General features: G+C 38.7%; 2 protein-coding genes across 5 annotated transcripts in view; both read left to right on the forward strand.

Moving 5' to 3' along the window:
• Window positions 1–7,205, forward strand: part of rcan3 (regulator of calcineurin 3) — a 109,454-nt gene extending 102,249 nt beyond the window's left edge. For both annotated transcript variants that reach the window (XM_061968255.2, XM_061968256.2), the window contains one exon: window positions 2,496–7,205. In XM_061968255.2, the coding sequence (XP_061824239.1) occupies window positions 2,496–2,650 (155 nt within the window). In that variant the 3' untranslated portion in view covers window positions 2,651–7,205. The remainder of the gene's footprint in view (window positions 1–2,495) is intronic.
• A 1,922-nt stretch (window positions 7,206–9,127) lies between these two features.
• ncmap (non-compact myelin associated protein) overlaps window positions 9,128–25,733 on the forward strand; it is a 31,713-nt gene continuing 15,107 nt past the window's right edge. The window contains exon 1 of one of the 3 annotated variants that reach the window (XM_061968257.2): window positions 9,128–10,321. In XM_061968257.2, coding sequence (XP_061824241.1) covers window positions 10,158–10,321 — 164 coding nt within the window. In that variant the 5' untranslated portion in view covers window positions 9,128–10,157. Of the gene's footprint in view, window positions 10,322–13,132; window positions 13,185–16,675; window positions 17,937–25,733 lie in introns of those variants that run through there. The other 2 variants (XM_061968259.2, XM_061968258.2) reach the window with 2 other exon arrangements.

Consider the following 25,733-nt stretch of genomic DNA (forward strand, 5'->3'; position numbering starts at 1 on the left):
CTGCAGGACTGCATGTATCAGAGCTTTTTTCAGAAATGTTAGATGCAAGCCAATACAGTTTCACCCGATTTTTTTTTTGCTGATAATGGACTAATATCAATATCGAGTTAGGACAACCCTAATTACAAATAAACCCACAAAAAAATCAAAGTGGAGACTTATTGTGTACATTTATCATCACTCCAATCCTAGACCTAATTGATCACATTCTAGTCCCCGTGTATATGTAAAACAGAACTGTACCTTTTTGGAGGTGTGTCTATCATTCACAATGCTTATATAAGACAAGCACAGATACTGTATGTTTTAATTTTTTTATGCATTCTAACTAGTAAATATACGCCAGCAAAACAACAATGATTAGGGATGTCCGATAAATGCTTTAAAATGTAATATAATATATATATATATAATGTAAAAGTCGCTGTATTCTGCTTATAAAGAGCTCTAAAAAAATATCCCAAAACATCCATTAACTGATGGGATATTTATATCTTCCCGTTTGGATGAAGAATTAATTATAATCCTCATTAGGGCTCGACGATTTTGCCAAAAATAAAAAATCACAATTATTTGTATTGATAGTGTTATCACGGTTAATTACACGATTATTCATTAATTGGAAAACATGAGTTTTTATTGTACCACCAACCAGACAACAGAAGAATAAATGATTCTTACATTTTAACAGAAGTGTAGATAGAACATGTTAAAAGAGAAAGTAAGCAGATATTAACAGTAAATGAACAAGTGGATTAATAATCCATTTTTACAGTTTGTCCCTCATAATTTTGACAAAATAATAGAATGATAAATGACACAATATGTTACTGCATACGTCAGCAGCTAAATTAGGAGCTTTTGTTTGCATCCTTACTAATAAAAAACAAGTTGTCTTGTTTGTTCACTATTTTATTTAAGGACAAACTTGCATAAGAAACATATGTTTAATGTACCGTAAGATTTTTTGTTAAAATAAAGCCAATAATGCAATTTTTTGTGGTGCCATTTATTTAGAAAAGTATCGAAATAATTTTGGTACCGGTACCAAAATGTTGGTATCGGGACAACACTATGTTGGTGCTTTTGTAGGTGTTTTTTAGAGGGCTTTATGGGCGGAATAAAGAACCTCCCATCGACTCTAATGTAAGCTGACTTTTATTCATGTTTGTTTACAAGTTAGAATGCATTAAAAAAAGAAAAACTTATGTGTTCTTGTTAGAGATGTCCGATAATATCGGACTGCTGATATTATCGGCCGATAAATGCTTTAAAATGTAATATCGGAAATTATCGGTATCAGTTTCAAAATTATCGGTATCGTTTTCAAAAAGTAAAATGTATTGCTATTTAAAACCCCGCTGTGTACACGGACGTAGGAGAAGTACAGAGCACCAATAAACCTTTAAGGCACAGCCTTTGCGTGCCGGCCCAATCACATAATATCTACGGCTTTTCACACACACAAGTGAATGCAAATCATACTTGGTCAACAGCCATACAGGTCACACTGAGGGTGGCCGTATAAACAGCTTTAACACTGTTACAAATATGCGCCACACTGTGAACCCACACCAAACAAGAATGACAAACACATTTCGGGAGAACATCCGCACCGTAACACAACATAAACACAACAGAACAAATACCCAGAACCCCTTGCAGCACTAAGGAGAAGTACAGAGCGCCAATAAATCTTTAAGGCACAGCCTTTGCGTGCCGGCCCAATCACATAATATCTACGGCTTTTCACACACACAAGTGAATGCAAATCATACTTGGTCAACAGCCATACAGGTCACACTGAGGGTGGCCGTATAAACAGCTTTAACACTGTTACCAATATGCGCCACACTGTGAACCCACACCAAACAAGAATGACAAACACATTTCGGGAGAACATCCGCACCGTAACACAACATAAACACAACAGAACAAATACCCAGAACCCCTTGCAGCACTAACTCTTCCGGGACGCTACAATATACACCCCCGCTACCCCCTACCCAAAACCCCGCCCACCTCACCTCAACCTTCTCATGCTCTCTCAGGGAGAGCATATCCCAAATTCCAAGCTGCTGTTTTGAGGCATGTTAAAAAAAAATAATGCACTTTGTGACTTCAATAATAAATATGGCAGTGCCATGTTGACATTTTTTTCCATAACTTGAGTTGATTTATTTTGGAAAACCTTGTTACATTGTTTAATGCATCCAGCGGGGCATCACAACAAAATTAGGCATAATAATGTGTTAATTCCACGACTGTATATATCGGTATCGGTTGATATCGGTATCGGTAATCAAGAGTTGGACAATACCAGAATATCGGATATCGGCAAAAAAGCCATTATCGGACATCTCTAGTTCTTGTCTTGCGTGGGGATTTTGAATTATAGGCAAAATTCCCCGAAAAGTGCAGTTCCCCTTTAAAATACTTGGTTGGCCCTGGTCTGTTGGGATACATTACGCTCATCTACTGTGTCACCATGGCAGGCGAGAAGTATGAGCTCCACGCCGGCACAGAGTCCACTCCCAGCGTGGTGGTCCACGTGTGCGAGAGCGAGACGGAGGACGAGGAGGCGGGGCGGCCGAAGCAGGAAATCGTGCAGACCAGACGCCCGGACGGTCCCCCGAAGGTCTTCAACTAGAGACGCGCCCCTCGACACACACACACAGTGGCCCACGCTCGTTTTGGCCGCCTCTATGACCTGCAACACATCTCTCTTACTCTCTCTCTCTCTTTCTCTCTCTCTCTCTCTCTCTCTCTTGTCTTGCACTCACAGAGAGCGACGCCCCTCATTTCAGCCTAAAAAAAAACAACAATCATTGATCCAGATGAGGCGTTTTTTGCCGAATGAGGTGGCTTGGATGGGAATGATGAGATTCTAACACACACACATACACACACACACACACACGCAAACACACACACATGGTCTTCACATTCCTGTGGGCGGCGGGTGTTGGAGTGACTGTGCCCCCCCTTTACTGACCCGCCAAAGTCCTTGGTTTGCAGCAACAAGGGCGAGGGTCACCAACAGGGGGCGCCATGGTGTTCACATGTACGCTCGCTAGTGCTAGCTCGCTAACCGGTTAGCTCACACCTCAATGCGAATGGTGTTTTATGCACAATGTGTGTTTTTTTTTTTTTTCCACTCATGTTCATATCAGGTCTTGTTTGCATGTATATACAGTACACACACACACACACACACACACACACACACTACTGCGTGATACACTACTAACGGAATATACCCACACTGCACGGAGCGCCATATGTGACTAACAAGTTTCACTTTTCTCCTTTTTTTTTTCCTTTTTTTGCTTAACTACTAGATGTGTGTTCTTATTGTGTATTTGATACACTTTTTGCATGCTTAATTCTGAGCTGAGGTTGTTTTTTTTTGTTTTGTTTTGTTTTGGGAAATGCATGATGCTGACTCGTCAAAAAGCACATTTACGGCTGAGGAGTTGTTTTCTTCCCGCTCCCCTATAATTTGAATGTTACGACACCTCCAGTGCTGTAGCTCAGCTTTTGTTCTGACGGCTGCTCTTTTCTTTTTCTTTCTTTTTTTTTTTAATTGTTCTTTGACGTCTAGCTTGTAAATATAACGCTCGTCTTTATGTCCGTTTGTGTCCTCGCTGTAGGAAAAGGGAGACTTTAAAGATGCCTGATGAGATGTCAACCGAACATTCTCACGTATTTCCATAAACTGGAGGATACCACTTTGACCCTTGTCACCTTTCCGTTTATTTAAGACGCTAAAACCAATCCGCGTTGGTCAAAATAGGCTAAAGAAATATCTATTAGTATTGCTGTGTTCATACCATTCAACATTACTTTGTATTGTTTTCATGGGAGCCAAAATGGCTGCCGCTTGAGAGAGCTCTTCAATGGACGCTTTTCAAGGTAACATCACACCACTCTGTTCCATGTACTTGTTTATGTAATACAACACGTTAAAAAAAATCACTAACCAAAAGTAAAGTGAGAGTAATCATCTGTTAGTAGCTGAGGTAGTAAAACATGCTAGTATGCTAACAAAAGAGAAAGGCAAACGCACTAGTTAGCCTGCTTGCTAACCAAGCTAAAAACCAACAATACTGCTACTACTACTAATATTAATAATAATAACAATAATAATAGAGCTAATATTTCTTTCTTTGGGTGAGGTTTATTGTTCACACACTTAACAAAAAGAGATTGATGCTACTCTGAATAAGAAGTTTTCAAATTTGTACCACTTGTCCGTAATAGGTGTAGCCTAACATGCTAAAGCGAACAAAGCTATAAGGTTGCTTCATAGTTGCTGTATTCAAAGTGGCCGTTTTGCGGGATTATGGAGGAAATACAGTGAATTTAGTTTAAATGACTGAACGTTCTGAGTTACTACTGTTGGAGTTGTACAATAGTTGTAATGGAACTCAACTAACAGCCAAATTCAACGTATTTTTGCGTTATTTCATCGTAAAACACAATCAGTAGCTATTGCGCACCACACATTTAACGTCTACTTAATACAATTTGGAACATTCTTGTCACCAGGACCTGAGAAACTATTGTTTCACAGGTTGACAATGAGTCAAGTTTTACTGAATCAGGAGTACTTGACAAAGAATCAAGTTGCACTGGCTCACAGGTTGAGAAAGAATCAAGTTTATATGACTCATAGATTGACAAAGGCTCAAGTTTCACCGACTTGCGGCCTTACAAAGATCGGAGTGTTACTGACTCACAATTACTAGACAAAGACTCGAGTTTCACTGACTCACAGGTTGACAAAGACTCAAGATTCACTGACTCATGGATTGACAAAGACTTAAGTTTTAGTGATTTACAAATTGACAATCAAATTTCATTGACTCACGGATTTACAAAGACTCAAGTTTGAGTACCGATCGACAAAGACTAAAGTTTCACTGACTCGCAAGTTGACAATGACTCAAGATTCACTGACTCACAGGTTGACAAAGACTCAAGATTCACTGACTCATGGATTGACAAATAATTAAGTTTTAGTGATTTACAAACTGACACTCAAATTTCATTGACTCACGGATTTACAAAGACTCAAGTTTGAGTACCGATCGACAAAGACTCAAGTTTCACTGACTCACAAGTTGACAAAGACTGGAATTTCACTGACTCACAGGTTGACAAAGACTCAAGATTCACTGACTCATGGATTGACAAATAATTAAGTTTTAGTGATTTACAAATTGACAATCAAATTTCATTGACTCACGGATTTACAAAGACTTAAGTTTTAATGATTTACAAATTGACAATCAAATTTCATTGACTCACGGATTTACAAAGACTCAAGTTTGAGTACCGATCGACAAAGACTCAAGTTTCACTGACTCACAAGTTGACAAAGACTGGAATTTCACTGACTCACAGGTTGACAAAGACTCAAGATTCACTGACTCATGGATTGACAAATAATTAAGTTTTAGTGATTTACAAATTGACAATCAAATTTCATTGACTCACGGATTTACAACGACTCAAGTTTGAGTACTGATCGACAAAGACTCAAGTTTCACTGGCTCGCAAGTTGACAAAGACTGGAATTTCACTGACTCACAGGTTGACAAACACTCAAGATTCACTGACTCATGGATTGACAAATAATTAAGTTTTAGTGATTTACAAATTGACAATCAAATTTCATTGACTCACGGATTTACAAAGACTCAAGTTTTAGTACCGATTGACAGAGACTCAAGGTTCACTGACTCATGGGTTGACAAGGACTGGAATTTCACCGATTGACAAAGACTGACAAGGACTGAAATTTCACCGATTGACAAAGACTCAAGTTTCACTAAGTCATTGTGACTTGACACAGACTCAAGTTTCACTGACTCACGGGTTGACAAAGACTCGAGTTCCAGTGACTCATGCATTGATAAAGACTTCAGTTTCACTGACTCACGGATTGACAAAGACTCGAGTGTCACTGAGTCACGGGTTGACAAAGACTTGAGTTTCACTGAACCATAGGTTGACAATGACTGGAGTTCCAGTGACTCATGGATTGATAAAGACTTTAGTTTCACTGACTCACAGATTGACAAAGACTTGTTTCACTGAACCAGGGGTTGATAAAGACTCGACTGTCACTAACTCACGAGCACTCAAAGACTCAAGTTTCACTGACTTCAACTTTCCCACCAATGCTTGGGAAGAAGTTGTTTTGCGCCACCTGTTTGTTTGCATGTAAACAAAAAAGTCTTATATTTGGGTCAAAACAGTACAACCATCTAAAGTCAAATATGATTAATCTCACTTTTTATTTGCGTTATTATCCATTAGTTTCTGTTAAATGGCATTACATAGGCCAATTAATGCCTGCTGAGAGAGTTTTGCGTGGTCCCAAGAACTATGAAAAATAGCTCTGAAGCATTTAAAGGTGGTAAAACTATGTATGTGATTGCTGTCACTTTTTTTTCTTTTACAATGGCAAAGGACAATGGCCCGTGATAGAACAAACGTTGCATAAAAGGGTCATTAATAAACACAAGATGCATGTGAGCACTTTAACTATCAGTGTTTTGTGGTGGTCTCCTGTTTATTTGTTGTCTTGTGTCCGTCTGATGTCCCGTTTCCCCCCCCGCCCCAGCCTCGATTTTGTTGGTTTTTGCGTAACAAAATCGTCATTGCTTTTTATCATGGTCTCATCGTCATGAGCGAAGTCGGATCGCCGTTTGTATCGGCGCCACATTCAACTTGAACAGTACATGAAAACAAAACAGGAAGTGGGTTGGCGGGAACTCCCTTCAGGGCCGGCGTGGTGACTTTTTGTATATTTTTGTACATAATATGCCAAGTTTTTATGTTGCTGAGGCTCGGTCCCAGTAGTGTGTGGCTTCTCTTGTTGTCATGGAGACAAGTCATTTCTGCGCCTACTAAAACAAACAAACAAACAAAAAAAAAAAGATGCTGTTTGTCATTTTTGGTTTCATATTTTCTTTGTGACTACTATGTCTTGTATTGTAGGAAATGCAGAAAACAAGAGTAGCAAAACAAGCAATAATTTACAGTTCTATGATACCGGTATGTGTAATGTCATGTTCTGTACATCTTTCTCAGAGATCTCTGTCTCTATCTTACAGTATCTGCTTCTATTTGTGTAGTATGATAGTCCTTTGTTTCACAAAAAAACCGACATAAAGACTTATTCTTAAAAGACATGTTTGGTGTAATTTATTGTAAGGAGATTTATCTGGACACGATACAACCTTAATATTTGTTCAATGTGCTTTTTTTAAAAAATTTAACAGATTGCTTTAACAAATCACACATTTTCCTTTCCAGAGTAAGCAAGTGATTGTAAAAAAGTTATAAAATTACGATGTAAATGTTATATGCTGTAAGTATTTTACCCTTATATAATCATGTTTTAATGTATTCACTATAAATTACAGCTGTCAAATTTAATGTAATTAATCACAAAACATAGCATTAACTATGTATAAACATAATTTATTTTTACGACACATACTCCTTCACCTTAACCGTGGATACCTGAAAGTTATACGAAGAGTGAGGAGACTTAGACTGGTGGCAAATTTTGCTCTAAAGAAATCCCTGGTGGTATTTACCCAATGTAAATTTAAGTTGTGAGTATTTGACCTTTGAAAAAAGATCGTTTATGGCATTTGTCTCAAAATATGTGGTCTTTTTAGTTTATATTGCAGGCAAGTAATTAACTGATTAATCATGATTAATCAAAAATCACAAGGGTGATTAAGCTGATTTAAAAAAAAATTGTTTGACAGCACTATATTTTTGTTCTATTAAAGATTATATAAATATTAGAAATATCCATCCGTCCATTTTCGATACCGGTTATCCTCATTAGGGTTGTGGGTAAAAAAAAATAGTAATAATATATTTACATACAGAATTAGATGTGGGGAATCTTCAAGCGCCTCATGATTCAATTTCATTCTTGGCATGACATCCATGCTCGATTCAACACGATTCTCATAATGTAGTATTTATAAATTATAAATAAAACCTTTTCAAAAACAGGTTACAGGTTACAAAAGCTCTCCTTGGCTGCTGACATACGACCTGAACGTGTTGGCCAAAAAAATAAATCACAACACAATGAGTACACCCTGTGTTTTTATCTTTGAAAATTCACACACACAGTATCTTATTTGGTTTCGATGGTGTGAAGAGGTGCCAGCAACAAGATGAAGCAAGACTGTAAGAAAGTGTGTGTGTGTCTATTTTTTTTTAATTGATTTTATTTACAAAAATCACAGAAAGTTAATCAGTCTAATAAAGGAAAGTAAAACAACCCCAACTCCAACCCAATCCCAACTTCACAAAACTCAGGATAAAATTGACAAAACATAAAAATACAATACTTATTAATTACATTACTAAAAAAAGTAAAGTAAAAAATTAATCAAAACAACAGCGTAAATCATAATAACAATATCAATAATAGGTTTTTCATGTTTTTATTTAAAAATATACTCTTTAAAAAAAATTGCAAAAACACTTGTTGCAGTTCTTGAAAATTATGAATCAATTTCCAATCAAAATAAATAAAAATTGCAATTTGGACGTGAATCAAATTTTGAGCACTCCTTATGCATATATTATATTTCATGGTTTGCAGAGGGGTTAGTGCGTCTGCCTCACAATACGAAGGTCCTGGGTTAGATCCTGCGCTCGGGATCTTTCTGTGTGGAGTTTGCATGTCCTCCCCGTGACTATGTGGGTTCCCTCCATGTACTCCGGTTTCCTCCCACTTCCAAAGACATGCACCTGGGGATAGGTTGATTGGCAACACTAAATTGGCCCTAGTGTGTGAATGTGAGTGTGAATGTTGTCTATCTGTGTTGGCCCTGTGATGAGGTGGCGACTTGTCCAGGGTGTACACCGCCTTCCGCCCGATTGTAGCTGAGATAGGCTCCAGCGCCCCCGCGACCCCGAAGGGAATAAGCGGTAGATAATGGATGGATAGATGGGTTTTAAATTTAAAAAAAGTTTTAATCATGTACATTTTACATATAATAATCATTTTTGTAAAGGGTTTAACTTGAGCAAAGTTTGTAATAAATTTTAGACATGTGTTATGATTTGTTTTATTGTGTTAAATATGTTTTATTAATATGTTTTTGTAAAGGGGTTTAACATCCCATTGGACGTGGATAATACTCTTTTAATATCAATTTGATAGTAACTACAAAACCAGTTTCAAGACCAGTGGTTCTCAAAACCTTTCACCAAGTACCACCTCAGAAAATGCCTAGTTCCCCAAGTGCCATCATAATAACCAATATTAAAATACAGTAGCATAGTAGGCCTACATATTCATGGAAAAAAACAAGGCACAGTTTCAACAGTAACACTGCGTTTTGAATATTTAATTAAGTGATTATTTGGCACACCACTAGATACAGCCCACGCATTAGTCCCTGTTCAAGACCATTAAATGATTTTTTTTTAAATTTTGGGCTTTCATTTGTAGAATATGCTCATAATTAGAATAAAACACAGGACAAATATTTTATTAAAAAAATATCTGAATTTTTTTTTTCATACGACAATGTACTGAGAGCAATATAATAAAACAATAACAGTACTATTCCTTTTCTTACATGTAATTATTTCATCACGACAAAATCCATACTGCAACAAAAACATATATTTATGAAAAGAAGCATAGAAAATAACTGAAAAATGGTATCAATAATCTTCTTCTGAGACCTTGGTGGGGCATAAGCCATCAACAACTCCCCACCATCGTCCTGTGTCCTGGGCCATCCTTTCTATGACCGGTCTGCTTGTCATCAAGCTGCTGGTCCCTCCTCCACATGTTCCTCGGTCTTCCTGGCTTTCTATCCCCCTGTGGATTCCAGGTCAGGGCCTGGCCCCCGGTGTGATGTTAGATATTGGTTTCCTCAGGGTGTAGCCGATCCAACCCCATCTTCTCCCCCTGATCTCTTCCTCCACTGGTGCATGGTTTGTTCTTTGCCAGAGATCTGTTTTGCTGATGGTTTCCGGCCAGTGGATGTTGAGGATCCTTCTCAGACAGGAAATGATGAACGTCTGTACTCTCTTGGTGGTGTTTTTTTGTTGTTGATCGCTGTGTTTCAGATCCGTACAGCAGGACAGATCCCATGTTCGAGTTGAACAGGCGAATCTTGGTGCGCGTTGTGATGAGTTGGGATCTCCAGATGAAGGATGTCCTTGCCTTTCCAATACGGGGTTTCACGTCCGTGTCCGTTCCTCCCTGTTGGTTCACCACACTGCCTAGATACGTGAAGGTCTCCACTTCTACCAGGTGGTTGTCGCCAAGCTTCACTGGCTCTGTGCTGGTAGAGTTGATCTTCAATAATTAATATAGTGGCACAGGGTTTAGTGCATGTGCCTCACAATACAAAGGTCCTGAGTAGTCCTGAGTTCAATCCCGAGCTCTGGATCTTTCTGTGTGGAGTTTGCATGTTCTCCCCGTGACTGCGTGGGTTCCCTCCGGGTACTCCGGCTTCCTCCCACCTCCAAAAACATGCAACTGGGGATAGGTTGATTGGCAACACCAAATGGGCCCTAGTGTGTGAATGTTGTCTGTCTATCTGTGTTGGCCCTGTGATGAGGTGGCGACTTGTACAGGTGTACCCCGCCTACCGGCGAATGGAGCTGAGATAGGCTTCAGCACCCCCCGCGACCCCAAAAATTACAAGCGGCAGGAAATGGATGGATGGATATTGGTTCCCTCTGGGTACTCCGGCTGTCCTCCCAGCTCCAAAGACATGCACCTGGGGATAGGTTGATTGGCAACACTAAATTGACCCTTGTGTTGGCCCTGTGATGAGGTGGTGACTTGTCCAGGGTGGACCCCGCCTACTGCCCGAATGCAGCTGGGATAGGCTCCAGCACCCCCCACGACCCCAAAAGGGACAAGCGGTAGAAAATGGATGGATATTTAAATGTGTCCTCCCACTTTTAGCAGACAACAGCTGGTCTGCCTGGACGTTGTTTCCCCCTGCTGGCCGTAGGACATAATGCACATCTTTCCAACATAATGATCTTTAATATGTGAAACATGACCTTTGCGCCCTTTTAGCATGTTCTCTGATGTACACATGGAGGTGAGAACACCTGGGAATGCTATTATGCTGTCAGTCGGACGGGGGGTGCAGTGTATCAGAACAATGTGTCTTTAGTTCAGTTACACTTTCTCACAAAGCCACACTAGCTGGCTTTGTGGTCGCCCCCGGATGGTAACTGGAGAGCACAGTTCTGAGGCCAGACCACAAGTGCAGTGTGTGTTACAGTGGCGACAATACTGAGACTACTCTATAGCAGGACTGCAAACAACACAAATGTCACCCAGCTCATCATAAACGGAGCTCATAGTCCCCAACACAACTTTACCTTACACCCTTTGGTCAGGTGTTAATTTTTAACAAACATGATAACACTCTAAGAAAGCAAAGTCTGACCTCCCCCAAGGCCAAACAACCATTATTTGGACTTGCTTGGCTACATGTCCTGAATTTGGCCACATTTTATCGCCCTGTATTGTTTCCTGAGACGTTGGTGGACAAATTCAGGAAAACACTGTCCTTGGAAACACCTGAACGCTTAGGAATAGAAGTAGTCCGTGCCATCTCAGGATCAGGAACATTTGTTTTTTATTATACGGATGAACAATCGCAACATAAAAGGGGAATTTTGCTTATTATACACTATCCTTATGTAAGACAAGCACACATATGATTTTCTTTTTTTATGCTTTCTAACTAGTAAATAAATGTGATCAAAAAATAGCTTACAATGGAGCCTACAGTAGTTATTTATTCTGCCTAAAGCGCTTAAAAAACATCCAAAAACATCCATTACTGGGCAGGAGATACAGGACAATAAAATGCCGGACAAACCGATTTAAAAACACTTTTTACCCGAGAGCAATAGTGTCGCTGAACACAAGACAATAATGACTGTGCATGTGAGCTGTGTGCTTGGTATTTTTATGTATTTTATGTATTTTTATCTATTTATCTATGTTCTTATGTTTTTATGTGTTATTATGAATTTGCACTAAATTAGTTTTGCATACAATTTAGTTGTACAATGTACAATGACAATAAAGATATATTGTATTCTATTCTATTCTATTCTATTAATGTGTTGTATACACCTGTAAGTAGGGATGTCCGATAATGGCTTTTTGCCGTTATCCGATATTTCGACATTTACCAACTCTTTAATTACCGATACCGATATCAACCGATACATACAGTCGTGGAATTAACACATTATTATGCCTAATTTGGACAACCAGGTATGGTGAAGATAAGGTACTTTAAAAAAAATTTTTTATAAAATAAGATAAATAAATTAAAAAAAAAATTCTTGAATAAAAAAGAAAGTAAAACAATATAAAAACAGTTACATAGAAACTAGTAGTTAATGAAAATTAGTCAAATTAACTGTTAAAGGTTAGTACTATTAGTGGACCAGCAGCACGCACAATCATGTGTGCTTACGGACTGTATCCCTTGCAGACTGTATTGATCTATATTGATATATAATGTAGGAACCCGAATATTAATAACAGAAAGAAACAACCCTTTTGTGTGAATGAGTGTAAATGGGGGAGGAAGGTTTTTTGGGTTGGTGCACTAATTGTAAGTGTATCTTGTGGTTTTTATGTTGATTTAATAATAAAAAATAAAAAAAACGATACCGATAATAAAAAAAACCCAATACCGATCATTTCCGATATTACATTTTAACGCATCTCTACCTGTAAGTAAATATGTTATGTAGTAGCAGGCACATGTATAACAATATGTAATATTTGCATATTTTGATCATTTTAAACATACGCCGCGCAAATTAACTCCACAAACGTATCACTACGTTTGCGTTTTCCTTCCACAACATCACTGATTATTACTCACTGTAAACTTCATGAGAGTCAACAAACATAATAAAACATCACTTACTGTACAATGCCTGCTGTCACTAGGATGCCGACTGTTAGGATGTTGATATATTCTTGTTTACTTATAATCCTTGCAAAGAAAAAAGGAGGGTGGAACCATGCGCCTTTTTGTGTTTTTCTTGCCATTTCCAGGTCTAAATTGGATGCCAACGTTGACCAACATTTTGGATTATGTCCTTGTCCTTCTGTGATCCAGGTGAGAGGTATTATTTACGTTCTATCTCGCCAGTTTATGAGGTCGATATAGCTATACAAACTATAACTGTCTGTGACATTACGCCACTGAATATAGGTTGTCTGCGTTAGCACTTATAATAACTGTCAGAATAATTGTATCTAAGTTATCACAAAACTTTGTGTTGCCATGAGTTCCCGGCGAGCAGGCAAAAGCGGTCTTTAATCCTACCAAGCAGAAGGCTTGTAAAACTCCACTGTGTAGGATGGAAGGCAACATGAGGGTGTCTGTTTCTTTCATGTATTGTAATCAACAGAAAGATATTGTCTTGACCCGAGATCTACAAAGCGAAGAGGAAGTAGGACCAGACTCCCCTCCAGGCACCGCTTCTTTGAACTGTTTGATGACCTTTTTGTTTGAACTGTTTTAATCAAAGGCGATGGCTGTTTACGACCCCCGTCCCTTAGATACAGCTGTTGCCATGTAATCAGGGAAAGTCCAAATAGGTCCAAGGCGTACAATCTTTCGCCAGAGCGTGTTGGGAGACTGTACTAGAGTACAGCCCAGACGCGCTCTCCTCAATTGAGCCAAATTTAATTCTGTTTAATTCCTTGCTTCTTGTCTTGTTTAATAGATGTCATCAGTGTTTGAACCTGACAATAACAATATCACTAATACTAATATTTGGTTAATATTCAAGTCACAAAATGTAAACGGAGTATTGTTGGCACTCTCTGGATGGTTATTTAGAGAGCTTTATGGGTGGGATTGAGGATATCCCATTGACTCTATGGTAAGCTGACTTTTATTTACGAGTTAGAATGCATTTAAAAAAAACATATGTCTTCTTGTCTCTCATGATGATTGTGAATTACAGGTACAATTCCCCCCCAAAATTAAGTGCCCCTTTAAATCCAACAACACACGTTCAATTATTGATTTCAACAGCAGAAGCTTCTAAGTAACAATTCAACGAACCCTTCAAAATCATCGCTATATCAGAAAAATGGATCTATGCTAAAAAGGAATAGATTTTGATCTGGAAGAATACAGTGCATCCGGAAAGCATTCACATCGTTTCACTTTTTCCACATTTTGTTATGTCACAGCATTATTCCAAAATGGAATAAATTCCCTTTTGTCCCCATAATGATCATGTGAAAAAGTGTTTTTTTTTTAGAATTTTCAGCAAATTCAAAACAAATAAAAAACTAAGAAATCACATGTACATAAGTATTTAGGGCCTTTGCCATGAAGCTCAAAAGTAGGCCCAGGCTGGAATCTGATTGAACATATTTGGAGAGATCTGAAAATGGCTGTGCACTTGGCAAAGAGGAATGGGTGAAACTGCCCAAAGATAGGTGTGCCAAGCTTGTGACATCGTATTCAAAAAGACTTGAGGCTGTAATTCCTGCCAAAAGTGCATCAACAAAGTATCAAAGTATCAAAAATATTGAGCTGTGAATACTTATGGACATTTGAATTTTAAACGTTTTTATGTTTAATAAATTTGCATTAAAAAATAACTTTTCACATTGTTATTATTGGGTATTGTGTATAGAATTTTGACGGCAAAATGAATGTATTCCATTTTGGAACAAGACTGTAACATAACAAAATGTGGAAAATTCAAGCGCTGTGAATACTTTCTGGATACACTGTAGAAACTAAATGACATCAACAGAAACAACAAGAGTGACGGAGTAGGGGTGTGCGTTAATGCAGGACCTGAACTCCAAAGTGTTAAAAAAAAAACACGTAATTTGCTATTGATAATATTTTAGAACGTATAACAGTTGAAATATGTCATGAAAACAGCAAAAACCTATTGATCACACCTAAGTCAAGTATTGAAATGTTTGAGGTGAGGTAAGTGCATGCTGGAAATAAATACCATAACCGTAACCAACATGAATTATTTATTTTGGCCTTCTGAGACATTTTAGTATGTCTTAGATGGATAGATGGATAGATAGATAGTACTTTATTGATTCCTTCAGGAGAGTTCCCTAAGGAAAATTAAAATTCCAGCAGCAGTGTACATAATTGAGGTATAATTTAAAAAGTAAAAAGTAAATAATAAAGTCTAAGTAAGAATCCTATTATAAAATAACTAACTTTATTTTCAACACAACAAACCAAATATGCACAATATACATATCAAAATAGCATCTTCAATGCAATATGATCATCTGAAAAAACAGTATAGGAATATGGAATGAAAAGAAGAAATAGAAACATGGGACAACTTGCGGATATTACAATTTTGCGTAGGTGTCCCACGGTGATACATACAATTTAACAAAAAAAAGCATATATGGTGAAACTAACGCAAAAAGGCACAGTGTAAGAAAAATAACGCTAAACTGTTGATACTAATAACTAATAACACTTTTCCTTAAAATGATAACATATATATATGAAAAAAATGTTCAGCTTCTATATCAGGGGTATCCAAACTTTTTCCACTGAGGGCTGCACACTGAAAAATTAAAGCATGTGGAGGCCATTGGGATAGTTTTCATTTTCAAAACCAATAGGGCTCCTCTCAGTTTTTGTGAATCATAAAGGTCCCGATGAGTGTTAAAATTAAGTCATATATTAATATTGTTTTCACTTTCAACACTTAAATATCTATAGATCAACTTCCGATAAATCAGTTTCCATAAAGTTGTATTTTTAGGTTTTTTTTATGTTATATGCCCTTTTCCCCCAAAGAAAACCTTTTTTTTAAATGTCAAAAACACAAAATATGCAATATTTTCCCCAAAACATTTTCCAAAATGTAATATTTGATGTGAAGTTATTGGAACCTTAAATTGGTAAATAATTCACAACAACATTGCTTTTAAAGCAATGTTGTTGTGAATGAAGGTCTCGATGATCGAAAAGGCCATGCACCACTCATAAAAGTGTTAATAAGTTATGTATCAATATATATTATTTTTACTTTCAATGCTTCAATCTCTAGATCAGCTTCAGTGGCCTTGTGGTTAGAGTGTCCGCCCTGAGATCGGTAGGTCGTGAGTTCAAACCCCGGTCGAGTCATACCAAAGACTATAAAAATGGGACCCGTTACCTCCCTGCTTGGCACTCAGCATCAAGTGTTGGGATTGGGGGCCCCATTGCTGCTCACTGCACCCCTCACCTCCCACGGGGTGGCAGACGGGGTCAAACGCAGAGAGTAATTTCACCCGAACTTGCCAACCTTGAGACCTCCGATTTCGGGAGGTGGGGGTTGGTTGGGGGCGTGGTTAAGAGGTGAGGAATATATTTACAGCTAGAATTCACCAAGTCAAGTATTTCATATATATATATATATATATATATATATATATATATATATATATATATATATATATATATATATATATATATATATATATAATAAATACTTGACTTTCAGTGAATTCTAGCTATAAATATATATTTCTTTTATTTTATGTATAAATATATATATATAACACTCATCTACTCATTGTTGAGTTAAGGGTTGAATTATCCATCCTTGTTCTATTCTCTGTCACTATTTTTCTAACCATGCTGAACACCCTCTCTGATGATGCATTGCCGTGTGGCACGCACAAAAGTGATTTCATCAAATGCACTAGATGGCAGTATTGTCCTGTTTAAGAGTGTCACAACATTGCTGTTTACGGCAGACGAACTGCTTTACGGTAGACGAAAACGTGACTGTTGTTGTTGTGTGTTGTTACCGCGCTGGGAGGACGTTAATGAAACTGCCTAACAATAAACCCACATAAGAAACCAAGAACTCGCCCTCGATCGTTCTACAGTTATAATGATTGGGCAGGCACGTTGTTTATATTGTGGGAAAGCGACTCAGGTCCGCATGGAGCTGGAGGGGGCGTGGCCTCCAGCTCCGCCTGAATTTCGGGAGATTTTCGGGAGAAAATTTGTCCCGGGAGGTTTTCGGGAGAGGCGCTGAATTTCGTGAGTCTCACGGAAAATCCGGGAGGGTTGGCAAGTAGATTTCACCACACCTAGCGTGTGTGTGACTATCAGTGGTACTTTAACTTTAACTGTCGATTTTAAGTTTTTGAGCAATGACAGTTTTAAGAAAAAGAACTGCCTGCATGGCAGATTTTTGTTATTATAGTCAATATTGCAAAATCTTCTCGTTACATTACATCTGTTTACTTTTTAAAGCCAATCTTTGTTTTTTTTGTAATAGTATTTAAAAAAAAAAAATAACTGTGGGCCACCTGGCCCCCAGGCCGCACTTTGGACACCCTTGCTTTAAACCAAATAACAATTATATATCTGTAAAAAAAAAAATCTAAGTAGTCTTCCACATCCTTTGAATTGTTATTGAAAGCAGCCATCTGTAAAAAAAAAAAAAAAAAAGTATTAATGCACTTCTAATATAGCTAGTTTACATTTGCGTGATGTGTGGGACCGTGATAAGACTGCACAAACATGGCGGCTTTTTGGCACACCTCACTGGCCGCGGGCGGGAGGGAGGACCTGAAAAACCAGCTGCCTGACATTATTACTTTCTGCCAGTCCAGGAGTGCAGCACGTAAAAACCTCCTTCTTTCCCTTGCCTCCCTGTCCTCCTCACACTCCTCGCATATAAGCAAGAGCGGCAGCATCTCCCTCTTTTGCACTCTTTTCTTTGTCCCTCTGCGAGACACCAGACAGACGCCGGACTATGCCCCCCTCGGTCAAGTGAGGGGGGGCAGGGGCGGGGTTGACATCATCACCTGGAGGACTCTAACCTGGGCTGAAATCAGAGTGGAGCTTTTAGTGGTGAGTCTCATACTTCTTTACTGTTTCTTATTGCGCTTTATGTGCGCCCGGCTGGGACTAAATACATAACATTCCTTTGGAAGGATTGTTATTGTATCTGCAAGGCCAGGCGTCAGATGATAGTTTGGCAACATGGGCACAATGAATGGACGCATTGCAAAATTGGGGAAGTGTACCAAGCCACTTTATGTACAAGCTCATGGTCACAACGTACCGTGCCAACAGGTGTCTGACATTGTTGACTTATGGCCAGCTGTTATTGGAACTTGTGCAAGGCTTTATTAAGATCCATGTGTAGGTATTGACAATTCATGTCAAGGTATGTGTGATATTATGTTAGATCCACTATGGACTAGACTCTCACAATATTATGCTCGATCCACTCGACGTCCATTGCACCGGTCGCCCAGGGGGGGAGTGGTCCCCTCCAAGGTTTCTCATTGTCATCCCATTGGGTTGAGTTTTTTCTTGCCCTGATGTGGGATCTGTCGTTGTGGCTTGTGCAGCCCTTTGAGACACTCGTGATTTAGGGCTATATAAGTCAACTTTGATTGATTGATTGCTATATTTAGCAAGTGCCAGGAGTGCATAGTAATGAATTATATAATGTTTTACTCCATAGAAAAATGTGCCATTATTTCTTTATTCAAGATTCAAGATTGTTTATTGTCATATGCACAGTTAAACAGACAGTTTGCCGTACAATGAAAATCTTACTTTGCTAGTCCACCCTTCAACAAGTCACACGGTACTTAGCTAAAAATAAAAAATAAAAATAAAAATGTATATACAAGGCACAGTGAGTAACATAACATTATTGCACATTCTGATTGACAGTCAACAGTATAAATATGGAGGTGACCTTGGGTCACAGCAGCAGTTAAAGTGTCTTTAGTGATCAAAGGTGAAAAGTGTCTACAGTGATGGTTCACAGTTCGGGGGTGGTCAACGTGAGCAGAGGTGCAGAAATTTGCGAGAGCTGCAAATTACAGGTGCGTGTATCACCTGCCTGTCATTGACCCTGAAAGTGACAAAAAGAAAACCCATCCATCCATCCATTTTCTACCGCTTATTCCCTTTGGGGTCGCGGGGGGCGCTGGAGCCTATCTCAGCTACAATCGGGCGGAAGGCGGGGTACACCCTGGACAAGTCGCCACCTCATCGCAGGGCCAACACAGATAGACAGACAACATTCACACTCACATTCACACACTAGGGCCAATTTAGTGTTGCCAATCAACCTATCCCCAGGTGCATGTCTTTGGAGGTGGGAGGAAGCCGGAGTACCCGGAGGGAACCCACGCAGTCACGGGGAGAACATGCAAACTCCACACAGAAAGATCCCGAGCCCGGGATTGAACCCAAGACTACTCAGGACCTTCGTATTGTGAGGCAGATGCACTAACCCGTCTTCCACCGTGCTGCCTAAAAAAAAACCCATTACTGTCCATTTAGTCGTGTTTAAAAAAAAGATTATTCCTACCATATTTTCCGGGCTATACAGCGCACCGGTTTCTAAACCGCGTCCACCAATTTTTAGAAGAAATAAATGTGTTTACACATATTAGCTATGCAGATATACAGTACAGGCCAAATGTTTGGACACACCTTCTCATTCAAAGTGTTCTCTTTATTTTCATGACTATTTACATTGTAGATTGTCACTGAAGGCATCAAAACTATGAAGTTAAAAGTTAAAGTTAAAGTACCAATGATTGTCACACACACACTAGGTGTGGCGAAATTATTCTCTGCATTTGACCTTTGATCACCCCCTGGGAGGTGAGGGGAGCAGTGGGCGGCAGCAGTGGCCACGCCCGAGAATCATTTTTGGTGATTTAACCCCCAATTCCAACCCTTGATGCTGAGTGCCGAGCAGGGAGGTAATGGGTCCCATTTTATGAATGAACACATGTGGAGTTATGTACTTAACAAAAATATATAACTGAAAACATGTTTTATATTCTAGTTTCTTCAAAATAGCCACACTTTGCTCTGATTACTTTTTCGCACACTCTTGGCATTCTCTCGATGAGCTCCAACAGGTGGTCGCCTGAAATGGTTTTCACTTCCCAGGTGTGCTTGAAGCTCATCGAGAGAATGCCAAGAGTGTGCAAAGCAGTAATCAGAGCAAAGGGTGGCTATTTTGAAGAAACTACAATATAAAAATGTTTTCAGTTATTTCACCTTTTTTTGTTAAGTACATAACTCCACATGTGTTCATTCATAGTCATGATGCCTTCAGTGACAATCTACAATATAAATAGTCATGAAAATAAAGAAAACGCATTGAATGAGGAGAATGTGTGTCCAAACTTTTGGTCTGTACTGTATACCGATAAGAAAGATTTTGTAAATGCTTATTTACATACCTTAATTGTTTCCAAACGGTGCCTGTCACACGGAAGTAAAACGGCTGATCAAACAAAACAGATGTCATCAACATGGACCCACTAGCTGTGGAGGTTCACTCTCCAATCAGCAAAAACAAACTCAATAACTCCACGGTGACATTTTGTTAATAATACTAACACAGACACTTGTAAACGTGTTAGCAGTGGCCACATGCTTTACACCACTGCATCCCACGCTTTGCATTGGACTTGGTGATGTATGGCTTAGATGCAGCTGCTCGGCCATGGAAACCCATTCCATGAAGCTCTCTACGTACTGTACGTGGGCTAATTGGAAGGTCACATGAAGTTTGGAGCTCCGTAGCAACTGACTGTGCAGAAAGTCTTTGCACTATGCGCTTCAGCATCCGCTGACCCCTCTCTGTCAGTTTACGTGGCCTACCACTTGGTGGCTGAGTTGCTGTTGTTCCCAAACTCTTCCTTTTTCTTATAATATAGTTGACTTTGGAATATTTAGGAGCAAGGAAATTTCTTGACTGGATTTGCTGCACAGGTGGCATCCTATGACAGTTTCACGCTGGAAATCACTGAGAGCGGCCCATTCTTTCACAAATGTTTGTAGAAACAGTCTCCATGCCTGAGTGCTTGATTTTATACACCGGGCTAAGTGATTAGGGCACCTGATTCTCATCATTTGGATGGGCGGCCAAATACTATTGGCAATATAGTGTATGATCTAAAATAGGGAAGGGGTGTGTTTGTGACAGTGAAGTGTGTTGAGGAGGTCAGTGTGTGAATTGGTATCAAAGGCTGCAGTGAGATCTAAAAGGACGAGGATAGTGAGAAGACCAGAATCAGCTGCCAGGGGGAGATCGTTTGTGATTTTTAGAGTGTTGTTTCAGTGCTGTGCAGGGCACAGAAACCAGACTGGAATTGTTCAGGTTATTTGACAGCAGGTGGGAGTGAAGCTGGCAGGAGACTGTTTTTTTTCAAGGATTGTTTAAATTAATGGTAGATTTGGAATAGAAATTATTTGGATCTGAGCCTGTTTTTTTTTTAGAATTGGCATTAAGGCTGTTGTTTTGAAAGCTGAGGGAACAATTCCAGTGGTGAGAGAACAATGGACAGCAAACAAATTAACAGCAATAATTAACCTCTAAAGGCCTTAGTGGCCACATGCGTGGACAGCACCTTTTAGCCCTTATTTCCAAAATTGTGTACACTACTGAATTGGGGTCTCATGCCGACATATGGACACTTATACTGCTATCTGGTGGTGTCAAAAGAGTATAACATACAATGAAATTTGGGAAAAAAAGTGTAAAAATAAAAATTTGCATGTCGCTACACATGAAGTACACGTTTGTGCACTTATGGACTAAGTACATCATATTAAAAGATGATTTTTAATTTTTATTCTAATTAGGGTCCAATAAGCCCAAATAGCAAAGAGAAATAAAAAAAAGCATGTAAACAAACAGCTTGGGCCTTAAGAGGTTAAGGGACGACTGTATCAGGGTAGATAGCTCAGTGGCTAGTGGCATTTATTCAATATTCATTTTTCATTTGTAAATATTGTAAATAAAAAAATCCCTCATTTTTTACCCATTTTCACGGGAAAATGTTAACAGGTCTTGCTAGTTAAAATTCTTAACTGTCACAACGCACAGGTGTAAAAAGAAGCGAACCACTGCTATAAATAAAAACAATAACACACTCTGGTCCGTTTGCAAGTGTGAACAAACCTCAAGTTGTGTCTCCCTTGTTAATATTCTTAGCAAGTGTAAAAAGAGGCAAATCAGAAACATAATGCTCTACCTTAGCTTTGATGGTGACGCTATTTGAAGCCCTTTTTAGATTCTGTCTTCTGCACTAAACGCTGAAAATAAGTCACTAAAAAGCCCCCCAAAAATCGAAACATAGGCCCAGAATCCTTGCAGTGTATGCTGACTTGGCTACATTGGTTTGTTCCCACGCCAAAATGTTGTCCTTTTTTAAAAGCATGTTGTATTTCTGCCCATTGGGCTAATGCAGACGACACCCTGGATGCTTTCTAGTCAGCCTTAAAGGGACATAAGGACCAAGTAGACTCACATTCACAGGCACTGAGTCCAACCAATGTGAACCACTATATTATCAGCAGCCTGATTCCACGGTGCACAGTACATTTTCCAAGATGACAGATGAGTTTGTATCAGAGGTCAATGATTTACTTCAATCCAGGCTATAAATTCTTCATGTGCGCGATAAATCCCAATGCAAGAGGTGAAAAAAGATTCTTTAAATCAGAGGTCTTCAACAGGGTGTCGATCAGGGCGTATTGCAAAACCTCGCCCGTTGAAATCCCATTAAATTATAACATTGTAACATGCCTTTTTAAAAGAAAAACAAACTTTTAGATAAGAACTATTGTACACAAAACAATGCAGTACAATGTACTACTAAAAACTACAGTAGTTTTATGAAATAATGTACTAATAGTGTTTAACCTTGGAGAGTGGACTTTTACGATATCTCCATGAGCAGCTTCTCCATATTTTCATGAATAAATGTTGTGACTGTGCAGCCTGTGCCAATTGTCAAAGGATCTCTGTGTGAAAGAGACTTAAAAACGATGACACTCTGTTAATGTTTTTGCAACATTTGATATTTTTATTTTTCATGTCAGGGTTTGCGCGTGTAAAAGATGATTACTCTTACTCTTGTAGCTGGAAAGTGACATGGCCACCCTGCTCACTGTACCTTGCAGGTTTGACATAAAAACATGAATAAACAAATATACTGTATTGTTATAATAATCGTAGCATTCAAGATAGCTTGGCGACGCTCTACTGTATTCTTTAAATATTTTGGTATTCCACAACAACAGGGTACCTTTAGGATTAGTTTAATTTAAAACACAATTTTATACAAGATATTTAAGTAGGGGGGTCCCTGCCCCATCAGTTCAGGTGTCCTTGGCCTGGAAAACGTTAAAGACGTCACATACTGTACAAACAGTAGATTTAAATACAGTAGTACCTCCAGATACGAGTTTATTGTTTCTGTGACGCAGCTCTAACAGCGAAAAACTTGTATTGCAAAACAACCATTAAATTATAACATCGTAACATGCCTTTTTAAAAGAAAAACAAACTTTTAGATAAGAACTATTGTATACAAAACAATACAGTACAATGTACTACTAAAAACTACAGTATTTTTTAATGAAATAATGCATTAATGATGTTTTACCTTGGAGAGTGGATTTTACGACATCTCCGTGAGCGGCTTCTCCATACTTTCATGGATAAATGTCCGCCAAATGAATAAATGTTATGACTGTGCAGCCTGCGCCTATTGTCAAAGGATCTCTGTGTGAAGGAGACTTAAAAATTATGACACTATGTTGTTTTTGCAACATTTGATATTTTTATTTTTCATGTCAGGGTTTTCGCGTGTAAAAGATGATTACTCTTACTCTTGTAGCTGGAAAATAACCTGGTTTGGACATACTGTAGCAGTCATTTGTTTTGCTATTCCCTACTAACATTCTCACACTAGGAAAAAAAAGGGCACGGAGCAGAGATTAATTTTAAATCGCGCCCTCATTGTCCCAATTTTTTTTATACTTTTTTAATCAAGCTTGAATTTGATTTGAACCATGTACTTTGTACTTGAAAAAAATAATGGGAAAATTATTTGTTTAGGAATAAATTGTTGTGTGTGCATTATAACACATTTTTCTTAATTTTTGTTTCATCTGACATCACATGGACAAAGATAAGACCTTCTGGAGCAAAGTTCTGTGGTCAGATGAAACAAAAATGTTGCTGTTTGGCCACAATACCCAGCAATATGTTTGGAGGAGAAAATGTGAGGCTTTTAATCCCAGGAACACCAGGCCTACCATCAAGCATTGTGGTGGTAGTATTATGGGCCTGTTTTGCTGCCAATGGAACTGGTGCTTTAAATGGGACAATGAAAAAGGAGGATTAACTCCAAATTCTTCGGGACAACCTAAAATCATCAGCCCGGAGGTTGGGTCTTGGGCGCAGTTGGGTGTTCCAACAGGACAATGACCCCAAACACACGTCAAAAGTGGTAAAGGAATGGCTAAATTATGCTACAACTAAGGTTTTAGAATGGCCTTCCCAAAGTCCTGACTTAAACGTGTGGACAATGCTGAAGAAACAAGTCCATGTCAGAAAACCAACAAATTTAGCTGAACCGCACTGATTTTGTCAAGAGGAGTGGTCAAAAACTCAACCAGAAGCTTGTGGATGGCTCCCAAAAGCGTCTTATTGCAGTGAAACTTGCCAAGGGACAACCAAATATTAACATTGCTGTATGTATACTTTTGACCCAGCAGATTTGGTCTCATTTTCAGTAGACCCATAAAAAATTGAACCAAACTTCATGAATGTTTTTTGTGACCAACAAGTATGTGCTCCAATCACTCTATCACAAAAAAATAAGAGTTGTAGAAATTATTGGAAACTCAAGACAGCCATGACATTATGTCCTTCACAAGTGTATGTAAACTTTTGACCACGACTGTATGTACAGAATAAACAGGCATGATGTTCGTACATCAGTTGAGGGAAAATGGGTAAATTACATTAATAACCTCCTGCACTTTGATGTATTATTATTATTCCATCCTCTACGAGATTAAAAATTAACCCCAATGGGAGCATTTTAAAACTTTGCCAGACTCAATTCCACCTATCATAATGATGAACATGATCACATCATTCATTTAGAAAGTATAAACAATGACAAATGAAGATAGAATACTAGTAACCGCAACATATAAGTGCGTATGTTTTGTATATTTTCAGATTGTGCTTGTTCTATTTTTAACTGAAGAAAACAATCTGAAGTTGTCTTTATTTGTAAGTTATCATGCCATGATTTTACCAGTCCGGCCCTCTTTGGAGTAGATTTTCCTCCATGTGGCCCCTGAGCTAAAATGAGTTTGGACTACACGCTTCTGTGCAACGAAGGCCTTGGGCTGGAATTGACTTACACAGTGTGTTGGTTTTATGTGTCCGGGTGATTTATATGGATTACTTCCTGTTCTGCTTTTTTCGGATTGGCTCCTGTCCGTGCTAATTGCAGGCCGGACATTAAATGTCTTGTTTGCCGAAGGTGGAAGGACATACAGCTGATGATTTGTGGAACAACGTACAGATTATTGTGTCAGTGACGAGGAACAGACTGATGAGGAAGAGCAAACGGATGGCCGGATTTGTTCCTCTAAAGTTGACGTGTACGCAAATACAATCTCCTGATATATCAAACGCAGTGACATCCTCTATAGGTCACACAGTTATTGTTATTATGATGGAACTGCAAGTGTCAAGAATAGGATGTGAATTAATTATCTGGAGTAGCTAAGGAGAAGGGATTAGGTTTATTTGGCTCTGCTTCTATCTACTCCAGGGGTCCCCCAAACTAC

This window comes from Nerophis lumbriciformis, linkage group LG08, assembly GCF_033978685.3.
Source record: "Nerophis lumbriciformis linkage group LG08, RoL_Nlum_v2.1, whole genome shotgun sequence".
NCBI lineage: Eukaryota > Metazoa > Chordata > Actinopteri > Syngnathiformes > Syngnathidae > Nerophis > Nerophis lumbriciformis.